Here is a 16,216-nt window from a genome sequence, read left to right on the forward strand (position 1 = left end):
TGTTCCGACGAACAGTGGCCTTCAAAATAAGAGCATGTTGATCGATTGATTGATTGAATACTTTATTAACAGTTTGCAAAAAATAAAATATATATTATTGTTATTGTTATTATTGTTATCAATATAATAATAATAATAATTATTATTATTATTATTACTATTACATATAATTATAGACCTTTTCACAAAGGGTCAAAGTTTATCTCAGCAGTGTTTGTGAATATCAGTATCTAACAGGGAATAAACCTTGGACCCAAGAGCTCAAGCCTCAAGCTGTTCCCATAGCAACGCAGTTCTACTAGGCAAGGTCTACATAGCTCTGCATTCTGTTCAACTTTTCTCTTATGACAAATCCATTATTAGCAGTATAGCATCTATCTGGTATTAAGCAATATTGTATTATTGACTAATAAATGTCTGCACCAATGAATGCAAACGGATGATAAAGCATGCAGCAGGTGTATTTCCCAAAGGAGGGGTGTAGGTTTGTGTCTATCATATATCATGACAGTAGCCTATAGACCAATTATTTGTTTACTAACATTGAGCCTGGACGCACAGGTGATTGTTTCACGCAATCAATTCCCAACCTGTTTCGGGGTGCACTGGTTTCAGCACACCCCAACCCCCTCTTGTGTGTGTTGGCTAGTGAGACGCGTCCTAACGAGACCTGATATAATGGGTTTCGTTGCGCGCATACTGGCTGCATGACGTCGTCTGTTAAGGGGTCTATACACTATTTATTCGTTAGCTCATCAGGCGCTGGTGGTTCCAGGTCCACGGTAACCAATCAGAGGACAGGGTGACTTCTCAACCCCGCCTCACAGACTCCATGACAACCACTCAGAGGACAGGGTGACCTCTCAACCCCGCCTTACAGGGACACGATTGGCTGTGCGTTGTTACGTAGTCTTATTGTGGGCGGGGTCAGTGTGATAGTGAGACGATTTTCATGGTCGTTATATCATCTCCAGCATCTGGCAGTGAAGAGGAGATCCGACTAACAGCCTTCCAGTGGTAAGTTATCTATAGTAAATCATCACTTCCTAGGCATTGATGTCTCTATAACTAGATCAGCATTATGGTTGATGTTGTAAAGTATCTATGTGATGCAGCATGCTGTCCATAATGTATCAATAGAAACAATAGGCATCCAGGATGCCCTATGCCCTATTTACCCTATTCTAGAAAAAGTGGTTTTGCAGACAGTCTTGTAGAAGTATTGCTTAAGGTACCATGAGCTAGAAATATGTATTTGTTATGCAATGTTGCCCCCTGTCTATTCAACAATCTGTGGTAGCTGGCTGTCCATATTATGCTACTATGCTCTGATGAAGGTCTGATAGACCGAAATCTCTTCATAAACTGAAACATTGCATAGTGTGCAAAAATCTCTTATCAGTCAGGGCAAGGTAGATTAAAAGCAGGACAATCATTGCATGATGTGTGACATAAATGACTTGCCTTTAGTCTACTACTCCCCCACAACACAACTCCAGTATCTGCTGACATAACATTTACTTTGACTGTGTGTCTGTTTTTTGAGTGAATAAAATGGGCCTTATTCCGTTCAAATGGTCACTGCCAACTATGCTAGATAGACCACATTCGTACATAGCACAAAGTCATATAAATCTATGAGCTTACGGTGTAGCTTTAATCGAATAGAACTTCATCAAAAGAAGATGGTTGTGTGAAGAGTTTGGTTTATTTTCAACTAGTGATGGCTGGTGGGCATAGTGTTTTCCCTCTGCAATGCAACTTGGTGTATAAGGATATGGTATTTGTTTTATCTAACTGGCCTCCACCTAACTGGCCTCCACATAAGGTTTATCACAAGGACATCTGATGCACTTTGATTTACCTCATTACCCGCTTCACCTACTTTCATGACAGTTTCACTCTTGGCACTACATCTACAGTTTTAAATGAGTTATTATGCTATTATCATTATATTTAGCCATGATAATATAGCTTGTAAAGGAGCACACTGACTTTTTGTCAGTACGCTCTGAAATGTTGTGTAATGACAAGTATGGTTGTAGACGCACCTCTGTTAGTCCTCCATTAGTGGATCATAAGTACATTTTCAGTATTTTAAAATCACAGTAAATACTATATAATAACGTAATAATACTGTAAGTCATATTAATATGATATCTCAAAGGATAAGGTGATTCATTCTTTTAAGCTTAATACACATCTCTTCCTCCACTAGATGAATGGTGCAGTGGCCATGGAGGCCTCTAGGAGGCGAAACAAGCCCAGTACAAATGGAACAGCATCTGAGGAGAAGGAGGAGGTAGCCCAGTGGGGGAGAGCATGGTGAGTTCACATTGTGATGGGTCGCTTTGGACCATGTTCTCATCTGTACCAGGCACTCGACAAGAACAAAAGATTCCCCTCCCTCAACCAGTCATAAAATAGAGCTTGATTTTGGCTGACCCAAAACTTGAACTTAACATGAGGGATTCTTTATAAGCTAGAAGCCAACTAAACTCTAAACATATCAAAATACATATTTCTTTATCATGGAACAATATAACCTGTAAAAATCTGTTCATTAAATTATATGGTGTTATTAGGGAGTCATTTTTCACTTTCCCCTAAGGACTCCTTAGGTCTACTAGAGACCGAAACGTTGTTACATTAATAAAACTTCTCTTGAACATGCAAGTGGCAGTGTGCGGGTATAATCTTTGAAGATTCATCTCACTCACTTACCCCTAAGACACACAAGACAGGACCATTGACCACTGCCCTGACTCTGGTAGAGATATACTGTATAGGCAGGTCAATGTTTTTTAAACACAGGTAACCTATGGCTGTCACTGTAAGCCGGGTAGTGGGACAGTCCATCTATGTAGACTTAGATTGTTAGATTGAAAATGTGATTTGCAGTACATTCTCAAGGGAAGGGAATTGCTGTTCCTGTGATCCAATGCATTCAGCAAAAACAATACTTTTTTATACAAAAATGGCCAAAAACTGTTAGCTCCAAACTCCTGTAATGGGAAAAACAGACTTTAAGCGGCCAACATTTTTCTAAAATATATTTGTTAAAGTCTACTTTCAAATACATTTTAGGCTATTTTGTTTTGCAGTTTATGAATATGTCTACCTTGCTCTATCATCAGTTTCAGTATTTGTTATATGGTATTCCCTATTTATCTTCAGGGAGGTGGACTGGTTTTCCCTGAGCGCTGTAATTGCTCTGCTTTGCTTCGCTCCCTTCATCGTCTTCTACTTTGTGATGGCCTGTGACCAGTACCAGTGCTCTGTCAGCCAGCCGCTGATGGAGCTTTACCAGGGAGAGACAACTTTGCTCTCCATCTGGGCCCGGTCACCCTCGTTTACATGGACTGCTGCCAAGATATATGCCATCTGGGTGGCCTTCCAGGTAAATAACAGGAGGGGAGGATGTCCTGGAGAGAAGAGGAGAGGAGGGATATATAACAACAAGATTTTATATATATATATATATATATATATATATATATATATGTATGTGTATATGTATGTGTAAAGGCACACTGTTGCTCCAATCATCACTAAACATGGCACAAATGCTGTTCATGGATCTGTCAGAAACTGAACGAAAGCTCTATTTGTCCCTCAGGTCTTCCTGTACATGTGTGTACCTGACATCACTCATAAGTTCATCCCTGGCTATGTTGGGGGAGTTCAGGACGGAGCTCGCACTCCTGCAGGTAACACACACATGCACAAGCACGCACACACACATACTGTTATTCTTCACATTTTGTTTATTCTCCTTAATAAAAACACAAGAAAATGGTCCAATATGTCATACTTGTAATTCAACATGTAAGTGAAAATGTTATAATTGACATTTTAAAATAGGTATTGTAGAGGCTCCTGAACCAATGCATGCTTCTTCACTTGTTTGCATTTTCACCTCAGGATTGTTGTTGAAAAAAATATAACACATAAAATAATTAGACTAGTGCAGTGCCTGTTAAGGGCATGGCCAATTCGGAGCATGTGTCTGTTTGGAATGCGCACCTGTTTGGAAAGGGCCGTTTGCTTGGCTGCTTGTAACATTGTTGGGGGGTATGCCTCTTTTGGGCGTGTGGCCTCCTTCAAGTTTATTTGCAAGTTGGTACAGTATGTATGTATGTATGTACTGTATGTATATGTGTGAATGAACAAAACCAAACATTGGCATCTACTTTCCATCAATACCTTAGGTCTGGTTAACAAGTATGAGATCAATGGCCTCCAATGCTGGCTGATCACCCATGCCCTGTGGGTGGCCAACGCACAGTACTTCCAGTGGTTCTCTCCCACTATCATTGTGGACAACTGGATCCCCTTGATGTGGTGCACCAACATTCTGGGCTATGCTGTCTCCACCTTTGCCTTCATAAAGGCTCACCTCTTCCCCACCAATGCTGAGGACTGGTAAGGACTGATGCCCACATGCAAAAATGAGAACATTTGTGCTAAAGCCTAATTTGGCCTATAATCCATTGTACATCGCTGGTAGAAAATAACCTTGCGTCACCAATCTTTCCACCTCGGAGGAAAGCCTGGTATGCGTTACTAAAGACCCATATGATCCGGTCTAGGCCACGCCTACTGAAAAAAAAATAATCCTCTTTCTGGATTGTCGCGATCCGGTTTTGCGGTGCCGCTTTGTTTTGGTTCCCCAAATCCTATGTAAATGGAATAGAATTTCCCCGTGGGATAATACGGATAATACAGACGCTAAATAGTCTCCGGAAAGTACACTCACATTTATATTTAAAAAATAAGCTAAACTACGCCGCATCAAGGATTTTATAGGACGGACCTATTTTGGGGTGAGACGTCTTTACGGTTTGTCGCGATCCGGTCCGCTCCCGACCGGATCATATACCCAAAAAGGAACGCTGCCCAGGCTAGGTAGAAAATGACATTAGCCATTAGATGCGGTTAGCTATGTGAATGAACACTCACAAACAATTGAGTCTGCTCGGCATACAGTATAGGGCATCGCAGTTCCCGCCCACTTCCTGGTGCCGGAAGTAAATACTCAATGAATTTTTCCCATTGACTTTTCCAAAAATATTTATATCAATTAATTTAAGCCTAGAATCAAGCTATCCAGGATCCTGGTGAATCATGACCATAAAACGTTTGATTCTGTGAAAAAACGTTTTTGAAAACGGCAAAACAAAGGGTATTTATTAAATATAGTATATCATATCATTAAATATAAAATAAAAAAAATCACAGAAAAAAAGGTTTTATGGTCATGATTCACCAGGATCCTGGATGGCTTGATTCTAGGCTTAAATTAATTGATATAAATATTTTTGGAAAAGTCAATGGGAAAAATGCATTGAGTATTTACTTCCGGCACCAGGAAGTGGGCGGAACTGCGATGCCCTATATGATGTAAACAAGCATACCATACACACTGCTCTATTTATGACGGTGGTGGACATGGTAAATGCCCTGTCCTGTCTCTGTATTTGAAGCATTATGTTTTCCATATTAACATTTTATGTACAGTATTATTACCTGGCCATCTGACTGTCTCTCTCTCTCTCTTTACAAATGTTTGTTCATGTGCCATATTTTATTTTCTTGAAGTACTGTAACTCATTTAGGTGATTCAAATAATACATCTCTATGCACTGTGGCCTGCAATAATAAATCACTGCCCTCTTCATTACATTCAAACATTCCCCTACATTTAACTGTCTTTTCTGTTCCAGCAAGTTCACAGGGAATGTGTTCTACAACTACATGATGGGCATTGAGTTCAACCCACGCATTGGCAAGTGGTTCGACTTCAAGCTGTTCTTCAACGGCCGGCCAGGCATTGTGGCGTGGACTCTCATCAACCTGTCTTACATGGCCAAGCAACAGGAGCTCTACGGACACGTCACCAACTCCATGATACTGGTCAACGTATTGCAGGTGGGGAGGGCAGAGAGACATGAGCAGGGGTTAGAAGAAGGAGACAAAACATGGGTGGAGAGGATGATACTTTAAGGCTATTTTCCTTGTAAGGAGCTTTTATTTGCAAGGAATGGTATTGCGTCAAATGGATAAATATATTGCATCAAATAGATAAATATATTGCATCAAATAGATGAATATATACATTTTGGACAACTTATGCAGTTCAGATGTTCTCAGAGTAATGTGGAGTACATTAGTATTGTAATGCAAATGTCCTAATGCAAATAAGCTGTGTGTAATAAACATTCAGTAATCATGTATTAACTGTGTGCGTAGGCCATCTATGTGTTGGACTTCTTCTGGAATGAGGCATGGTACCTGAAGACCATCGACATCTGCCATGACCACTTTGGATGGTACCTGGGTTGGGGAGATTGTGTCTGGCTACCCTACCTCTACACACTACAGGTAAAAGGTTATTTTTGGCGACCCGCTCCCCCGAGCAATAAGTGCAACTGATTTTCTTGGACTACAAACAAGCCGGTGTAGCAGCCATTGGCACTCGTGCCATGACCTAATCTTGTATACTACTTTTTTTACAGTAAACTTAAAGAGATGTTAGAATCTGTCTTTTACTCGACACATCTACCTTAGCCAGATAGAGTTCCCTGCTTTTGACCTAGCCGGTCAAAAATGCATATGTAAGCTGTATATGGAGATTGTCTCCAACCATGGTAAAGATGACTGTCTGTAGGAGAAAAAAAAACATGTTGGAGCTTTAAAATAACCATTATTGTAACTTGGACTCACTTTGTTCTTTTCTGTGTCTAGCTCTCATCTCCTTGTTTCTGTCCTCTTGTCTCCATTTGCTTCCATCTATCGCTCTATTTTCTCTGACGCTCTGCAGGGCCTGTACCTGGTCTATCACCCCGTAGAGCTCTCCACGCCCCATGCGCTGGCCGTCCTAACCCTGGGCCTGGTGGGCTACTATGTCTTCCGCTCCACCAACCACCAGAAGGATGTGTTCCGCCGCACGGAAGGCACCTGCAACATCTGGGGCCGTAAGCCCACCTACATTGAGTGCTCGTACGGCTCCGCAGACGGCGGGATCCACCACAGCAAGCTACTTACCTCAGGCTTCTGGGGCGTGGCACGCCACTTGAACTACACAGGCGACCTGATGGGCTCGCTGGCGTACTGCGCCGCCTGCGGCTTTGGCCATGTGCTTCCGTACTTCTACATCATTTACATGACCATCCTGCTGGTGCACCGGTGTGTGCGAGACGAGCACCGCTGCGGAAGCAAGTACGGCCAAGACTGGAAGCGGTACACCGACACTGTGCCCTACCGACTCATCCCTGGGTTGTTCTAAAGAGACACAGCAGGGGGAGAGTGAGGGTATTAGAAGTGGGCCCCGAAATAATAATTTTCTTTAATACCTAGAAGAAAATGTGTTTTCATAGTGATACCAATAAATAAGAACTTCAAGTGTACTACGTTAGATCCATTGATCCAAGCCGGAACACAATCTATTGATTCATCATTAAAATAAACATGCTCTGAAAATGCACGCGGCCCACCCATCTGACCAGTTGAGGTCAGATGGGTGGGCTACGAACGCTTTCAAGATTTTCAAGTGGGCCCTGATTCAGAAGAGTTTGGGAACCGCTGATGTAGAATGATGAATGATTGGAAAGGTACAAGGTGTGTGTGTGTGTGTGTGTGTGTGTGTGTGTGTGTGTGTGTGTGTGTGTGTGTGTGTGTGTGTGTGTGTGTGTGTGTGTGTGTGTGTGTGTGTGTGTGAGCACTATGCTACTATGATTTTGATACTGCATTTGATACACTACTGTATTTGTATACATTCCTCTATGTGTGTCTTGGCACTTCTGTACAGGCAGGCTGTCTGTACAGCATACATTTTATTCATGTTAACTTGTAGCTTCTCTGGAGGCTTTGACTATTCTACTGGTCTTACTGCTGTGTTTTGTTTTGTTTTTAGATAGAGGGGGAGGGAGATATTCTCAGCAAAACCTGTTTTGATTGAAACACTACATAGCCTTGTCCAGGCTCAAGTAAAGAGTAACAATAGAAACACTTTGAGCCAAGACTAGTCTTTCATATCCCATTGCCTCCCTCCCCAGAAGTAAGAAATACAAAAACATTACAATGTAAGACATGTTTCTACAATAGCATTGTTTGCCATATACAGTAAGTAGAGTTACTATTCACCAACACTGCCTTTCTATCTGTGATGAAGTGATAGAATAAACCTGACATGTTGTTGAAAATCAGATTGTTTGGTTGCTGTTCATGAACCTTGAAGCCAGTTCAAATCAATGTCGTTTTTTCTATGTTCACATAGATGTGAACCTACATGATCAATTGACAATTTTTTTGAGATGATTGACCAATCAACATAGTTTAGTATAAGAAACTGGGATATAAGTCTCGCTCATGGTCTATATGTCATGTCCTCGCCTTGCCTCTCTCCATCCCATCATTCCAATCTTCCTTAATCTGTTAGCTAAAGCAGAAATGCCACAAAAGATTTCACTGAATTTCAATGAATTTACAATTATTCACACAACAGAGAGGGAACACAACACCACAATCAGAGAAATGGAGATGGAGTAAAACATATACAATAAGGCACCCATCGAACAACATACATTATTTGAATCAGCTACAGTATTTCAATATCACAACATTATATTTTGATTTTGTTCCAGATCCTCCCACATATCTTCTGTAATCTCTATGCCAGTATACAGTTCCCTCTCCCAGTTCACAGATTACACCAATATTATTACCAAATTAATTTGATGGATAACCCTGTGGAAGAAGAAAATGTAGTGCATAAGAATAACTGAAGTCTTTGCATTTACTTGTACCTCTAGTGTTGATTCTCTGACACACAAGTTTCCCACCGGGGAACCAATAAATGGTTATATTTTTATTATCTTACATAACCAGTAGACTCAATCTCTGAACTATAGTGATGTCAGTAGCAATGATCTATCACCAGGGGGCAGTAGGTGACAGTAAATTCATAATGGTCAAGAAGAGAGTGGCAAGAAGCCTGAGTGTCCTGCCTGTTGCATGTTTGTAAATGTTAGCAATGACATACAACACAAAAGATAAATTGGTGAACATGTGGTCAATGAAAAAAAACACCTCCCTGATTACACATGCATGCACGCACGCACACGCGCGCACACACACACACACACACGCACGCACACGCGCGCACACACACACACACACACACACACACACACACACACACACACACACACACACACACTCTAAACATAAACTAAGAAGGCCAACCCTCAACTTCTCCATTAGGCTAAACATCAGTGACAGTGACACAATTTATGTCCTTACTTTTTATGACATTTGTAGGCTACCATGTCTAGGGGTCAGCAAAATCAATACTTTTCTTGGGAGCACAAATGTGCATAGCACAGCAAATTCTGTCTGTAAGAGATCCAGTACATCAAAATAACATGTTTAGACTGATGGTGGCGCTAGAGGACAGGTCACGGTGTCACCAAAATCAATAGGCCTAGTCTTCCTCTTGGGAGCACAAATGTAAACAGCAACGTTTGTGTCTGCACGACCAAGGTAACACTCACTTTGATTGTTTTGCCTGACGGTCATGCTTCACCGAAATGAAATCAAAAAGTTTCTTCATGGAAACATGAATGTGCACATAGCTTTCAAAAGAGCTATTGGTCGTGCACAAACCTGAAGGTCCCGAAAGGGTTTTGCTGATAAGACTGTGCTCACACAATGTCCAGACAACATCGCCCCCAACAACATTGATGGCATCGAAGTAGAGAGGGTCAGTGACCTCAAGTTCCTTATACTCACATCTCCAAGGGCCACACATGGGCCACACCATGCACATGGTGAAAAGGGCTCAACAACGTCTGTGCTGCCTCAAGGCTGAAGTGGCATCCTACAACAGCACTATCGAAAGCATCCTGATGATGAGCTGTATCACCGCCTGGTTTGGGAACTGGTTGTCAAGGTTGTGCAAGGCTAAGCAGATCATCAAAGACACCCACCATCCAGCCACATCCTGCACGATTCTACTGTCAGGCAGGCGATATAGAACAGCATCAAATGCCGAACGAACAGACAGGCTGTCAGGCTGCTGAACAGGCCCTGTCACCATGTCAGTCATGGCGATACAGGCCCCTACATTGGCACTGTCACTACTGTGAATACACTTCATTGCTGTTACACTGGCACTATCACTTTATATGACTGTGAATACTCCATTCCCACACTTGTCATAGGCTACATATTTGACATCTGCTTCTAAGTTGTTTTGATATTTTCTTCTTTTCCCTATTCTTATTATCAACTTATGTAGCTGCAATTTGTAGGTAGCTTGTATGGACACTAATTTAAGCCACTTCTTTACATCTGTAAACTTGTGATGTGACAAATAGACCTGATGGTATTGTGATAAGTAGCCAATAGGCTAGAGGTGGCATACCCATTTCCTGTTCCAGTTTATTTTCCCATTGCTGTGTTTGATTGGCTCAGCAGCAGAAAAACACTTGCACAGATGCACAGAGCCTATTGCTGTGTGAGATGTCCATTGTTCCAGGCATCCAAGTATGCCAAGTAAGCAGTGGCCTGTAACCTGCACCTCACTGATGACAAGTCTCCTACCACCGTGATGATATAGGTAATGGATGTAAATCAGTTACGATAATGGTAGACCCATCGATTTCCCCTGTGCCTTCATTCAAAGCTAATGCAATGTACAGCAAATTCATTACGTTGCATTACATGGAACCAAATTACCCTTCTGTCTTTTTTTCAGGTTATTAATCGCTTTTCAAAAGGATCTGTGAAATTGAGGCGCGGGAAAGGATCTGCACGGCTTGACAGCGAGGATCGTTCATAACACAGTTGACAAATGGCTCTTCACGAGAAAGAGAAGAAGGGCATGTGAAGAAAGCGAGGAAGGGCATCTGCAAAGACGTTAAAAGCATGACTATTGGATTTGTGAGTCGGGATCAAGCTCTCATCATAGGAATTTCTGTTGTGTACAGTATAATGACCATAGAGGAAGAACATTCATCTGGAATGGAGGAAAGTTAGTGGGCTAGTGGTTTTGCTCTTTCAGAAAGAAAGAAAGAAAGAAAGAAAGAAAGAAAGAAAGAAAGAAAGAAAGGGCTGTGTGCATCATCCCAGTTACATTTTGGTCTCTCCAATGAACACAATAGACTCTGTTCTAACTATTACTCCCAGAAGTGGTATTTTCCCATAACATCTATTAGCTTTGCTTGATTGGTGCAGCAGCAGATTCAATTCGGAGACACATATGACTTTTTCCGGTTTAAACTGATGCTGTGCGAATTAAGTGAATTATATGAAACTGAACTTCTATGGAAGCCACCTTTGGGTGGAAATGGAAGCCACCTTTGGGGAAACAAGAATTCACACGGCCTATTGGCAGTGTTCTCAGAAGAGAAGCTGGTGGGGGATCATGTTCTGATATTGTCGCTGTGCTAGCAACCCGTACTGGTCAGTCGGGTTGTCCGTTCAGCAAGGAGGGGAAAGCGACAGCGTGGACCTCCTGTGTATCACTGAAGGCATGCAACCAACTGTCTGGGTGTTGGCACTTGGCAGTGACAGGGACCGCCATACACACTGGGGTCCAGCAACAACAAACAGACAGAGTGAGAAAAGTTGAGGGAGAATCGGGTTAAAATTAGATATACAGAAGCCAATGGGATATGTGGAGCTCGGTCCAGTCCTCAGCAAAAACCTGGGTTAATTTCCCGAGAGGCCAAATTATTTTTTATTGGGATTTTGGAAGCGGGGGGGGGGGGGGTGGGGGGGGGGCTTTGCAAAGTATGGGGTTTCTTGATACCTCAGCAAGCCTCGAACACTGACAATTCACATGTGCCATAAACACAGCAGGCCTCTACAGCATTCCATGCACAAGTACTGCAAACCCAATTATCGCTTTGGCAGTTGGGTAAAATGGAGTGATTGATTGTGGTTAATTGTCAAACTATTATACAGGATATTTGTTTATATTATTATTATATTTTCACAGTCAAATGAAGCAAACTGCGGAAAGAGTATGCACACATACTCAGATCTGTACAAAATACCGTCATTGCAAGTTTTCTGTCAAAGATCTTCTTCAAGGCATAAACAGGTTAATGAAGTTAATACATCAATATAAGACTGCTGTTGTAGAATGGTCACTCGATAAAAAAAAGAAGAAAAAGAAAAGAGGATTATAAGTTATGACTGATTTGGGGGAACAAAAAGTAAAATGGACTCATGGGTGACACAACTATACTTTGAGAGTTGCATCCATGAATAGCAAAACATCTTGCACCAGCTAGATGTCACATTCACTATGCTTGTGGGAAGTGGATGCACTGTCTTCACACACCCAGGCCAGGCGAGGATAGTGGCAGCTCTGCCAGCATACTGGCCAATTTATTTCCATTTTGACTGTGAGAAGCTTACTATCAAAGCAAGAGCACCTGTGTCATCTGTGTCAATCATATAATCAAAAGTCATAAGGGAATTGTAGTCCCAAAGATACCTATTGAACTACAGAGAAGGAAGGTATTAATAGTTACATAACATAAATAGCAATTGAGATAGATGACTGTTTGAGCCATCATGTTACAGTATATAGAACATAATTATTGCAATTTTTTGTTTTACAGTGGTCATATTTTAACTACTTTTTTCCCAATAGATTTGTCCATATCATCGGACTTCCCATACCCACACTTGCTGATATAATAAGGCCATCACACGCTTAGCACTGTCAATAACAAATGCCACTGATCATCCCCTGTATCGCTACTTTGACCTCATGCCATCTGGTCGGAGATACAGAACCTTAAAGTGGAAAAAGGTTCGTTTTAGCAGGAGTTTTGTCCCCTCAGCCATCGCGGCATTAAACCAACTGCCCCGTCCATAGGAGGGTTTTCCGTGTACAGTGCGGACCTCATGTCTTTGTCTTGTGATATGTTGTTTTTGTTGTCATGTTGTTATGTTGTTTTTTGTTGTGAACAGACCTGTGAAGACAATTTTCCCCTTGGGGACAATAAACATTATTATTATTATATTTCCTCCTCTCTCTTGTGAAACATCTGTTTAAAAAGAGTCATCCAAGTCACCCTCCCATGGTCTCTCCGTCTTTCAACTTTGACCTCTAACATGACCCTCTCCTATCAGGTGATGGACAGCCAGACCAATCGGTAGACTAAACAAAAAGAGAGCAACCAGGGTGACACTGGAGGCCAGGGTCTGGGTTTCACTTTAACCATCTCACCATCTCTGTTCAAGTGAAAGTTATTGAGTAAAGATCTGCCTGTTAAAATGCCTTTGAAGTCCAAATCCTGGTAAGGCTCCCTGGTTCTCGTCAATTCAACAACACACCATCTTGAAGTCCATAGCTGCAGACCAAGAGTACGCATTTTGTCTTAAATGTTTCTTTTTGTCTAAAAAGCACGTGGTTCTCAAAGCAGGGACCTGGGACCATTAGGCTTCCTTGATGGGGTTCCAAATGGACCCTTACAGGTCTGTAATTCGGAGAGTGCACAAATGGAACCATTTGTACACTCTCAGAAGTATGGGGGTCCTTCAAATGAAAGAGTTTGGGAACCACTAGGACAAGCCAACCAGTCTGTTCTTCCGAGCATAGGCCGTATAGTGGCGATGAAGAAGCCTTGAGCTCAGTTTTGTTCCTGTTTAGAATTAATTAAGAATTGAAAGGTATTATGTGGGGTGTGCTGATAGCTGACCGGATAGTGCATCGATCACATAATTGCAATGTCATCAGTTTGATTCTTACCAGACACTTCTGTGGTACATTGTTACCCCAGCATCCTGTCTTCTCAGATAAAAACTGCCTTAAAAACTCAAAGTTGTTAATGATTTTGCGAGACAAGAAGTACAATGAACTCATGAGTCATACAACTCTTACATTTAAGAGTGTTCCAGAATAGCAAAACATTTTGCACTATAGCTAGATGTCACATTCACAAGGCTTGTGGAAAGTGGATGCACTGTCTTCACACATCATCACCCAGGCCGGTGGCAGCTCTGTCAGCATACCGGCCAATTTACTTCCATTTTGAATGTTGAAGTCAAAGAGCTGACTCCATCTGACTCCAGCAAGACTGAAAGTCGGAATCTATGGAAAAATTGGGCTTTGCTATCGATTGGCAAGATTGAACTCATTTTAGCAGCACTGACAGGCTCTGGTGGTAGTAGTTTTAATATGGTCGCTGTTGTGTGGAAACCTTGTATGTCCAAAACTGTTACGTTTCATAAAATGGAAAAAATAAGCTGAGTTCCAATGGATCCAATGTTGGGATTGTTTATTCAAAACTGCTTGTTAACACTTTTCATTGGTTAAGTATTTATATTATTATTTTAAAAAATGTTTTAAATAGCTACAGTGAAAATAGCTTGTATGACGAAATAGGGTATTCATTTACAAAACATAAATAAAAAGTTGAAATATGGAGATACAAGGTTTCTACCTGACAGCAACTACAGTATATGAATATTGATGAGCCATCGATCAGAGGCAGTGATAAGTTCACTCACGAATGCAACTAGGAGAAGAGTGGGTGAGCAAGCTCTTTCACTAAACGGAGACGTAGCCTCCGAACACATGCGCATGCATGCGTATGCATGCACACATACTGTACAAATTCAGATATAAGAAACAGGTGGGGAGTTTCGACTACTGGGAGGGGATTTGTTTGACATGTTTGGTTGCTGTGGAGACGGCTGGACGTGCTTGTGGTTATGAGATTTGAACCCTGTGTGTGTGTGTGTGTGTGTGTGTGTGTGTGTGTGTGTGTGTGTGTGTGTGTGTGTGTGTGTGTGTGTGTGAGTGGTCGAGTGACGGCCAGTTGTCCAGGCGGTAGTTTTACATGGATTTTAGCCAGCACTCGAGTTCAGGGACAAAGCTGGACTGCCACCCCCCCCCCCCCCCCCCCCCCCCCCCCCGGCCACCCCCACCCCCCCCGGCCACCCCGATACCAAGGACATCCCCTACCCGGCTTTTTCGGGCCTCCTCAGACCTCACCCAACATCAGTATTCTGGGGCTGGGCGTTAAATTCTGATAAGGGTCTCTGCACTCAAGATTAAAAACACAATCCAAAGCAGGAATGGAAATTCGATTACGCATGGCTTGTCAAAAACATATATACAGCATATCCAATACATTTCAAATTCTACAGTAAAGGAATGCTAAAGGAAATACTACTTAAATAACTGTGTTCCAGATAAAAACAAATCATCGTCACACACAGTATTCTATACTATATATACTGTATTATATTTGTTGGATAGTGGTGGCAAAGAATATTAATGATCTTAGCTCTTCCCAACACTTAAAGCAAGCTTTTGTGAGCTTATAAAGAAAGAAACTAGAGACACTAACGCGTGGGGCGGGTTCAACATTGAGACCATGATGGAGGGGGGTCATAAGTCATGTCTGACAAAATAGAGATGTTACCCCCTTGAACGCTGGGTGAAGCTTGAGGAAGACCAATATCTAACATAAAGCAATGGGGGAGGGGGGGTCTGAACACTATTCGCTTTCTGAGCCCATCGGTCCGACGGCCCATTACTTCCAAAGCCCTTGCTTGGACCACACCCATCTTCAAACTCGGCCTTCATTGTTATCTCAACTACACACCTAAAGTTTCAGGACTGCATCTTGCACAGTTGTGACGCTATCACATTTACAAAATCTGTCAGCAGACGTACAAATAAACAGACTCACAAGGTGAGTCTGTTTATCTGTAAACAAACTATACCAACCACGCTGACGTAGCTGGTAATCCTATATTCGTGTAGTGGCCTGAAACTCTAGTAAGGGTAAAGCTCCCCAGTTTTACTGACAAATTACAAGGCCTTATGTTCATTCATCTTAAGTCATTAGTATCTGGAAATGCAGATAATACATATACAAATACCATTTAGGTGCAGAACCAGAACATAATATGTACCATGTTTAAATATTGGGTGTTTTTTCAGTGAGAACATCTTAACTTTCCGGATTCTCCCTCATCCATTATATCGCTCTCACACCTGGCACAAGATATTTACCACAAAGTTCACTGATGACTTTTTTCGCTTTCCCTCTTGCATCATGTTATTGTAGCCTACAGCTGAAAAGTAAAAGTAAACACAATATTAGAAGAAGTAGCGAATGATTTTGGGAGACAAGAGGTAAAATGGACTCATGGGTCACATGACAACTCTTATATTGTGAGT

General features: G+C 41.8%; 1 protein-coding gene across 1 annotated transcript; it reads left to right on the forward strand.

Moving 5' to 3' along the window:
* The first annotated feature begins 942 nt into the window (after window positions 1–942).
* On the forward strand, window positions 943–8,184 carry dhcr7 (7-dehydrocholesterol reductase). Its single transcript, XM_084053331.1, has 8 exons — window positions 943–1,017; window positions 2,219–2,325; window positions 3,178–3,400; window positions 3,620–3,710; window positions 4,212–4,425; window positions 5,727–5,931; window positions 6,253–6,384; window positions 6,824–8,184. Exons 2-8 carry the CDS (start codon window positions 2,219–2,221, stop codon window positions 7,286–7,288), a joined length of 1,437 nt encoding a protein of 478 aa, XP_083909457.1. The 5' UTR covers window positions 943–1,017; the 3' UTR covers window positions 7,289–8,184.
* The last annotated feature ends 8,032 nt before the right edge of the window (window positions 8,185–16,216 follow it).

This window comes from Gymnoscopelus microlampas (genome assembly GCF_963454915.1).
Source record: "Gymnoscopelus microlampas genome assembly, chromosome: 1".
In the NCBI taxonomy this organism is placed as follows: Eukaryota; Metazoa; Chordata; class Actinopteri; order Myctophiformes; family Myctophidae; genus Gymnoscopelus; species Gymnoscopelus microlampas.